This window comes from Helicoverpa armigera, chromosome 16 (genome assembly GCF_030705265.1).
Source record: "Helicoverpa armigera isolate CAAS_96S chromosome 16, ASM3070526v1, whole genome shotgun sequence".
Classification (NCBI taxonomy): Eukaryota; Metazoa; Arthropoda; class Insecta; order Lepidoptera; family Noctuidae; genus Helicoverpa; species Helicoverpa armigera.
In genome coordinates this window covers 2,043,407-2,053,342 of record NC_087135.1, presented here as the reverse complement: position 1 = coordinate 2,053,342, position 9,936 = coordinate 2,043,407, and the positions used below count along the sequence as shown (strand labels likewise).

Here is a 9,936-nt window from a genome sequence, read left to right as displayed (position 1 = left end):
TTTGATATTGTATGACGAAATATTGGAAATAAGGTTTTGAGAATTTACAGGTATCTGTCGAATGCAAACTAAAATATTAATTTAATTTGGCTTTTGCAATAAGAATCTATACTAATAATATAATGAAGAGGAAACATTTTTGTTTCTTTTGTTTATCGGTACCCTAAAGGCTCCGAAACTACTGAAACGATTTTAAAAATCTGAAGCTGTGCGACATCTACATCTACAGAACCTAATAAATTGTTGACTTTTTTATTCAGAAATTGTACATAAACAATCAACTTAAATCCAACATTGAATTAAATAAAACATACACACACGGATTACAAAATTAGCATTTAGGTTGATTACAGTTCAGTGCAAAAAATTGTGGACACATTCTTCGTAATACCTACAGTCTAGTGTTTATATGTAATTTGTTAGATTACACGTCCAGCGCAAATAATATGCCTACGACACGAAGGTAATAGAAAGTAATATAAAATCAGCAGGGGTTTGCTTAATAAAATTATACGGTGTAAATTTTTCTAGAACAAAATTATAAGCGTACGTGTATGAGGAGTGAGTTTTATTATATTTCCATGGTTCAGTAAGTTTTTAGATGAAGACTTTATCGATACTGTTTTCTCGTTTTTTTTGCAACGACGTGTAATCGTTTGGATTTTGATAATTATGGACAGATTGTAGGTACTGTTATTTATTTACTTTAAATATAAATGAAAAAATGTTTACCTGTAACCAGGAAAGTCCCGGTGAAACTTCTACCCTTTGCAATTATTTTTGAGTACACCGAATGTAATTAAAATTAGAACATGTTAATTTTCTGTGTATTAAAAGTCATTTACTTTAGGTAAAACAAAAACATAGTATTAACACTACATGCTAAAAATTATATTATAGTCGCAAGGTACCCTAAAAGGAATACAACAGAAATCATTGAAAGCTATCCAGTAATTTGATTTGGAAGTAAACAAACGTATTCTCAAGGGGAAAATACATCATTCGAGGCGCACCACTCGATCACCTTCAGGCATTCAGGCTTCGAAGATGGAAGTTCTGAAACACTTCCCAGAAGATTTCTCAGAAGCATTACAAACCAGCTTCTTTATTTTGAGTTTTTTTAATATCAGGTTTGTATTAGCAATTGTAATTAATTAGTAATATTTACTTACCTAAATAGTGATGCTTTGATTTTCCGGCAAACAATTTTTTTTATTCGTCATTTTATTTTTTCCCGTGGTTTACCCATGCCCCGTGCAAACTATGTAATGCTCGTACCGGGATAAAATATCGCTTATGTAACTCGGAAAGAGTGTATCTTTCCAGTACAAAAAAAAACAAATCGGTTCAGTAGTTTTGGAGCCCTTAGGGTACAAATGAAAGAACATTTTTTTTCTTCTTCTTATTATATTCGTATAGTATAAATGCATGATTAAGAATCTATCAAAACATCATCCACTCAACTTCTATACGAACGAAATGTTCTATTTTATTTCCATCATTGCAAAGAAAAGTCATGAAAGCGACACATCTGCCGAAGCAACAAAAGATTTTCTATTTTCTTGTTCCATGAAGAAACTGAGATAAAAATTTAATACCTTTGAAATTAGACTCTCAGAAGCTTTTGTTACAAAGTCCTACTTGAGTTTCTGTAGCAATCAATAAATAGGGAATGAGTATAAAAGTTTCATTTGCAAGACTTGCAAATAGAGTATCAGGTAATTTGTTTCTTCGTATCACGTTTACTTGTACAGAAATAAAATCCGATAGATTCAAAATTGATGTAAAAAAGAATACTCGTAAAATAATAGGGCTCGAATTCACAAAGATCTGCTAGAAAACCGTGTATTTGTGAATATAATACACGTTAATTAAGTACTGTTTCTGACTTGCATAAGAAATCAAACCAATTCAAAGTTTGTTAAAATTCTAATAGTTTGTTTTTTTTATCCATTTGGTTCTATGTTGACCTAGTTAGATCATGAGTACTACCCAAAAAATACCTATGTTAAGTCACTAGACCAGGGCTTCCCTAATATAATCACACTAGTACTTAACACAATATAAAAATGTATTTAATACGTATTCAGTACTCCAAATATTTCTTCTAGATACTTGCAGGATGAACTCTCATTTATACAGAAGAACTGGCGTTTCAGCTACTTAGTCCTAATTGTGATCATCCATGTAGTCACCCTGGGTCTTCATCTACCAGAGCTAGTAACGGGAGACGAGATGTCACAGTTTGCTTATTTGATTCCTTCTATTTTGGTTACTGTGCATGGTAAGTTTTTTTGGAATAACGACCAATTTTCGACGTTTGACGTGTTTAGAACTTAGAGTACAACTTTTTCTTAAACAAGTGTCAAATTACTTAGTTTTTTTTTTTTAAATAAAATTATGATTTATCAGGATTTACTTTGTGGAAATCCATGATAAAATGTGTTTTAAAAATTATGGGGCGTTAATTTTCGCGTGACGATTAATCGAGGCTTTTGGATATTCGACACGCATTTCGCCCCTTCCCGGAGCATCTTAAGTAGTAGTTACTTCGTCGACCGCTCATGCGATTTTTTGGCGACTTTCATTTGTTTAATTACATAATTTTTAGCTATCTTCAAGTGTTTTGTTTTGCTACCAAAAACAAAAGAAGTATCCACATTCTTAAGGGAACTAGGCTCACTTTGGAGGGTGAAGTTTACTGAAACACAGAAGCAAGAAAAGCATAAACTACTTTGGAGACTCCATTTGGTTAACAGAGGTAACACATTTGTGCATCTCACTTTCGTTTAAACTAATTAAGCGTATTCAAAAAAAAAAGGTTTTGGTTGTGATTGATGCGGTGTATGATTTTGATGCGGTCTGCATAATATTTATCAGGCTTAGGAAAAGGTTGAAAATTGGAGGCGTTTTATTTTGTTGTAAAAAACTTTTTTACGCAAACTGTCCATAGTTAAGACTTATTATTATTTTTCTGACATAATATTTCAGTTAGCTACTGGATATCAATATTCGGGACGAGCCAATACATGCTGTCACCTTTAGTAGAAACGTTAATCCGAAAGTTTATACTAAGACAAGACAGCAAGCTGATTCTACCATTTGATTCAGTCTACCCATTCAACCCTACCAAGAATTGGTTGATTTATATCATCACGTATATATTCCAATTTTATTCTTGTAAGTTTACTAGTTTAAACATGTCTTTATCGCTATATGTTACTGTTTCTCTGAAATAATTTTGTCTATATGTAAGCTAGTATTTTATTAATACTGTGTATAAGAAGCACAGGAAGTAAGATTGTGATAGTGCTCTTTTTAATTTTGTAATCATAATCATTGACATATTTCTGTAAACAAGTATGTTCATACAATTGCAATACAATCAGGATTGTATCAGAATTTAATAACAATTTAAAAAACCTGATTATTTGGCAACCCCATGTCGAATATCTCGAAATCTAATGATTCTTTTGCAGTGTTTCTCCTAGTCACCGTATACTCTGGCGCTTCATTGATAATGGTAACATCTTGTGGACTTCTAACGACAGAGTTTATGATGCTCAAAGACGATCTAACTAGAGTAAAGCCTAGGATGAAAATAGGAAGAAATAAAAAATTAACAAATGATGATGATGAACCAACTATAGAACAATTTGTTGAACGACACCAGAAATTGCTAAGGTTGGTTGTGAACTAAAAAAAAATGTATAGGTATTTAGAATGGTTTTGAATAAAATTCGTAAGCTATGTGTTGTTGTGTTTGTTAAATATTCTGAAATGTCTGTAGTATATAACGTATTCCTGTGAATTGGTCCTTTTATTTAGTGTACAAAATAGCATATTCCATGTTATCAAATATTCGTATATAGATTCCCAAAAAAATCATGGAACCGTATTGGTTTGGTACAACGACTTATAGTTTTTGCTATGCGGAAATGTTTGCCTAACTTCCATCATAAGTAGCACTATAATCTAGAGTTCTGTGCCACATGGAAGTTATCAAGCTTCAACTTCACTGAAACCCATATCATCAATCTTTATTACGAGTGCCAGTTTTTCTGGTCTCGTGCCAACAATACCAAAAGTTTTTCCGCTGTAACTATGTCCTCACCCTGAGAGACCAATGGCCTATGTAATATAAGTGATCCTACTTTTTCCTATTTTATGGCGTGTGAGAGGAATTTTACCCTCTTTTGGGCTAGTTTTGTGAAGTATTGTGTGAGGACCTCGTTATTTTTGAAACACGAACTTTTTTTATTACTTACTAGCTTCTGCCAGCGGTTTTACCCGCATCCCGTGGGAACTACTTCTCGTACCGGGATAAAAAGTAGCCTATAGCCTTTTGCAATAAATGGGCTATCTAACACTGAAAGAAATTTTCAAATCGGACCAGTAGTTCCTGAGATTAGCGGGTTCAAACAAACAAACTCTTCAGCTTTATAATATTCGTATAGATTAAACTAAATTAGTCGATTGAAAATATCTTTCTTAAGCCAAGGTTATTGTCTCTTGACATATCTGCATTGTAATGTTTTTTTCGCATGGAGTCACTTTTACTTCAACTATTTTTTAGCCTGCATTTTAGTCCAATAGACTGTTTTACAAATCAATTTTCCATAACATTTTTCAATACACCTATTCCAAAAACAGCATTTTCATGCTAAACTGTTTTCTATTCTAACCCCTTGTATGGCATCAAAGCCGACATAGGGGTGGACATAAATAAAACATGTATTTTATTTGTTGACAGGCTATCTCGGCTGCTGGATAACGCATTCAACGGGATGGTATTCATAGATCTATTGTTTGTTGGGATCACGGTGTGCGCTTTCGGTTTCATGGGACAGGTAGTTATTGGGTTTTTGGGGAAGAGTAATTTGAATCAGAGGATATTGATTAGTAGGTATATCCCTGCCCGATTTAGCTTTTCCTTTAGTTTAAGGTTTGTAACATCATCTATGGTAGCCAGGAAAAAAGAAAGTGTAACCCAAACCGAATAATCTGAACGATCAGAATGATTAATAACGTTTGCTCTCTGACTGATAAATACTTTTCAGTACAACCAATAGGTAATCAATCCGTTTTATAAAGGCCGATATGCACAAACTACTTTATTAAAAAACGCTGTAAATAAAAACAAGACCATTATAAAGCACCAAACAACCCGACAATTTACGGCCAGTGAAGGGGAGCGTCATTCCAATCGTTTGTATGTAAATTGAGATTCCACAAATTTTATTAAAAGAGTCGCTCGTATAACAGAAAAGTTTAATCCGTTACCCAATTTGGGACGCTGGAAGTCGGTTTTAAAATGAGGCCTTTTGCTACAATCTGCACTTTATGAAAACTTCTTTGCTCTGCAGTACATGGAATACAATTCGTATTCTTTCTCGAAACAGCGAAAGAACATCCTCAAACAATTGAGCTCAAATAAAAATGTTTAACAAACTCCACAAAAGCTGGGTATCTTTACAGTAAAATAGGTTGTGCGATGAGAAGGAAAATGGCAGCAGTCCTACTGAATATCTGTTTAGGACATCTGGAAACAATCACACCATACAGTTGATTAACACAGATGTATTCTGAACAATGAAATCATACATTGGTCTTTTGGTTTAAAATCTCTTTGTTTTCCTATTACCTATGTCATACTCGCAGTATGGGCACTGTAATATAGAACATACCTGACTGATGTTCCAACATTTCTCATTTGATTTTTCTATCAAAAACAGCCTTTGACGAAGCCCCATCTAAGCATACACGAGGTACAGTTAGCAGTATCGAAAAAGCTAGTAAGCTTTGTGAATCAAAAACATCGCGGCGCATTGATTGCTACATCATGTTCACTACATACTCTATTCCTCACAAAGCAAATATTTGAACGACTATCAGTTATTCCGAGTCTTATTTGCGAATGCTAGACTTTCATCCATAAGAGTAGGAGCATACTGCAGACTTTTTAGTCGGCCGATAGTTGACCCGATGGATGGAATTTTTTTTTCAGTCGTTCTGATATCGGATAAATACCTGATCCCATCAAAAACATTAAATGTAAAAAAAGCCAATCCTCTACGCAGTTAATCCACCGTAAAAAGTTTTGAGATCGCATAGAAGCCAAGTCCTGTTCAACTTTAATTGTAATAATAAATAAACATTTTGTGACTATATCAATTAAATAGTTTTGTTCACATTACAATAATATTGACTTGGCCATGAGCACAATAAACTACAAATATAATACAGCATATCTTGGAGAGGTGAAAGTCAAACATGGAGTTTAATATCACAGAATTAAATACATTTAGTTTATTCAATCGTTACTAAATGACAGTCAGTATCATCCATCACTGAACTGCACATGCAGCGGATGTTTAGTCCATGGTGATCTCAAATTTTAAGTCTTTTAAGTCCTTGTCTAAGTTCTTCAGTGCATAATCAGTCCAATCGTAAAATCATGTCCATATAGAATTTATGAATTCAATGGTATTTACACATTATTACAATTAGCGACTTTTAACTTGTGCTCATGGCCAAGACAATATTATTGTAATATGAACAAAACTATTTAATTGATATAGTCACAAAATGTTGATTTATTATTACAATTAAAGTTGAACAGGACTTGGCTTCTATGCGATCTCAAAACTTTTTACGGTGGATTAACTGCGTAGAGGATTGGCTTTTTTTACATTTAATGTTTTTGATGGGATCTAATTTATTTTTTGTAGGTCTCTTTCTTCTCTAAGTATCTCTTTCTTCTATAGTATATAACAAATTAAATTAACTTACATGCAACTAACTAAATATATAACAAACTAAATATGTACACCTAAAGTAGCACGTAAACAACATTTTTTTAAATAAACTAATAATTTTCGAAATTGACGAATTTTTGAATCAAATATCTTTTAGAACAAAAGAGATTTATTTCAGAGGTAGATGGCGCTATCACATGTAATTATTTGTTTTTTTTTTAAAGTCTACTTATACTAAGCTATGTAACGAAACCATAGCGCGATTTAGACCAGGACAACGCCATCTATCGAGCGAGCATGCAGTATGTATCGCACTGCATTAATATGAAAGATTTTATCATTGTTCATTTCATTTTAACCTAGCTTTTTTATTCATATGTATGTATATTTAATACATAATAACAATATACCACACTACGTAACAATAAAACAAATAGTAACATTTTGTACATGAATAAATAACAAAGTTATCAATGCAGTCAAAATTCATACACAATGTTCTTGAAAAACCGCAAATATAAATTTGTTTCCTATTTTTTTATTAAGTTTTAAGGTTTTTATAATTTTCCCTTTATATGTAGCTAGTAACATATCTTGGTGCCAAATTTGAAGGTTCTAAGTTTGCTAGAAGTACCTTAGACTTTTGATGATCGGTCAGTGAGTGAGTCAGTGACAAAATGGTGTAACTTTGATCGCTCATACCTCGTAAACTATTTATTCAAATGTCTTGTAATTTTGAGACTGAGCTTGTTCTAATACTTACTCTTGGTCATCGAAAACCTAAACTCCTCGCTTTGTTCACATGGAAGTTACAGGGGGCTGAAATAGCCGCGAAACGCTTCGAGAAAAGATAGTACGGCCGTGCCCGCTTTGCTCGAGTCTTGGCTGGGGCACTGCCGTGCCCTCAGATATTTGTTATGTGTAAGGTGTTGGTTTAAGGTACTAGCATTTATTTTCATACTGATTTATGAGCAGCACAAACTATCGGCTGACTAAAAGTTTGCAGTGTATGAATACTCTAAGAGTACGTTCCTATCGATACACGAGAGATATCTTGCTTTGAATATTCCATTTAAGGACAATGCTCAGGAAGTATGAGAAAAAAACCCAGGCCCGGCGCAAAAGAAATGTAATTCAAAATATAGGTAATAATAAGTAATTAAATATTACATAGGGGGCATTATCGAAATCAGTGGCTATATGTGTGAAATTGCTATTCGAATTTTAACATCTGCGGTACATTGCTACTAGTACTCAAGATTTTAGAGGTAACATAATGTATTAGTAAAAGGAACAGCAAACAGATACAATTGTGGTTTAAGAGTGTACATAATGACATGTTTATAGCAACTTCTCCACTATTCTACCTACTTTTACAAGATAATAGGATGATAGAACTAAAACAGGATATGAATGTACTTTTCATTTTAATAATAACGCTTAAAAGTCATCGATTCTTTATTTCTAACACGACGAGATCCAAAAATGTTGCGGGATGCGCGAACTGTTCCTCATGTCTAGCCCACCCTAAGTAATGTAAAACGCTCATGACGCGATGACGTGGGCGCTGCTGCCTGTACTTCGGTATTGATTTATCTTTTTGGAGAAGCTTATTACTTGCCATATTACTTGTTTGTTGTTTCAGATAGCACTTTAATTAAACTATAAGCCCCAGCTGCTCATGTTACCCCTTTAAAAAATCAAATAGCAATTTCATACATTTAGCCATTGATTTCGATGATGCCTCCTATGCAGTATTTCATTACTTATTATTACCTATAATTTGAGTTACTTTTCGTTTGCGCCGGGCTTGGGTTTTTTTTGAGCATTGTCCTTTGTAGGCCTTTTGTGTTTTGTTTTTTCAGTTTACACGCAGTACCATGTACAAGCTACTGAGTTACTTAGGAGTAGTCTCGTCTTTGCTGACCGTTTTGTATTTATGTTACTACGGCGAACAGCTTACAAGTGCGGTAAAACTTTTAATACTTATTAAGTAAAGTGTTATTAATTAACAAGACTTTGTTGATGTTTTTAGCGATGTTGGCTTGTTTCGAGGCCAGTAGAATGTTAAAGGGAAGAGAGCAATATTTTTTCTTGACAATTGAGATTTTTGAGATGAGTTTAAAGTTGTTTTTTTAATTAATGATGGTACGTTTTTCAGAGTGCGACCATCGGGGATATGGCATACGAGAATTTGTGGTACAAAGGAGAGAAGCAATACAAAATGACTATTTGGCTGATCATCAAAATGTACTAATTCTCCTGTTTACATACAAGTCTTTACATAGAAGCATTTTTTTATTATTTATGTATTTATTTTTCTTTTTTAGAGGACAAAACCCGTGTCGTCTTACATCTCTACGCTATGCTGATGTTTCTTTGAACATGTTTACATCAGTAAGTATACGTAGTATTTTAAATGTAATTCCTTTACATAGCTGAAGAATCGTTATTATTTTATAATCACCTCTAAAACACTGGTATGCGAATATAATACTCTCTTGCAGGTAGTAAGTTCTACATGGTCCTACTTCTCATTGATGAACAGCGTCTATTCAGAGGAAGAAGATTAATTATATTTAAAAATAATAGTACAAAACACTTAATAATCTGCTAACTCTAGTCACGGTAAAGCCAAATAAAAAATAATCCTTATTAAATAAACAGCGAATTGTTACATGAATAATTACTATTTGAAATCACAAAATAAATGTAAGCAGAAGCTTAAATAGTAGATACTTATCAGACAGAAGACCTGTGAAATGAAGTTGAAGACAAGTCTACGAAAATATCAGGCAACTTGCAACAAACTTGCAACTTGTATAACACAACGCACAATACAAAATTGCTTAGCTATCAAGCTTTTCATTATTTTAGAACTTGTCCCAATACCTCCATCGAAATTGTATTGAAACCGCCATCTTTATTAGTACCTACTGTACGCCTACGAAATAAAACAGGTGTGAAAATAAAAATGCTTCCAGTACAACATTCAGCAATAAAGTTAGCAGCATAATACTGCATCTACGCCTAAATTATGTAGAAGAAAATAGAGATTTCCTGGTGCACTGCAAAATTGCGGTCGGATCACTCACTGTGGTTTCTATATAAGACCGCGTACAGATGAGGCGAGTAACACAGAAGCAGATAACTGGGGCATTTCCAATTGTTTAGTAAA

General features: G+C 33.4%; 1 protein-coding gene across 1 annotated transcript; it reads left to right on the top strand.

The window, feature by feature from the left end:
* Positions 1-1,025: 1,025 nt before the first annotated feature.
* LOC110369849 (odorant receptor 13a) lies at positions 1,026-9,331 on the top strand. Its single transcript, XM_064038644.1, has 10 exons — positions 1,026-1,130; positions 2,112-2,284; positions 2,612-2,761; positions 2,992-3,180; positions 3,480-3,684; positions 4,754-4,850; positions 8,624-8,728; positions 8,920-9,008; positions 9,089-9,155; positions 9,266-9,331. The coding sequence occupies exons 1-10, from the start codon at positions 1,048-1,050 to the stop codon at positions 9,329-9,331; spliced, it is 1,224 nt and encodes a 407-aa protein (XP_063894714.1). The 5' UTR covers positions 1,026-1,047.
* The last annotated feature ends 605 nt before the right edge of the window (positions 9,332-9,936 follow it).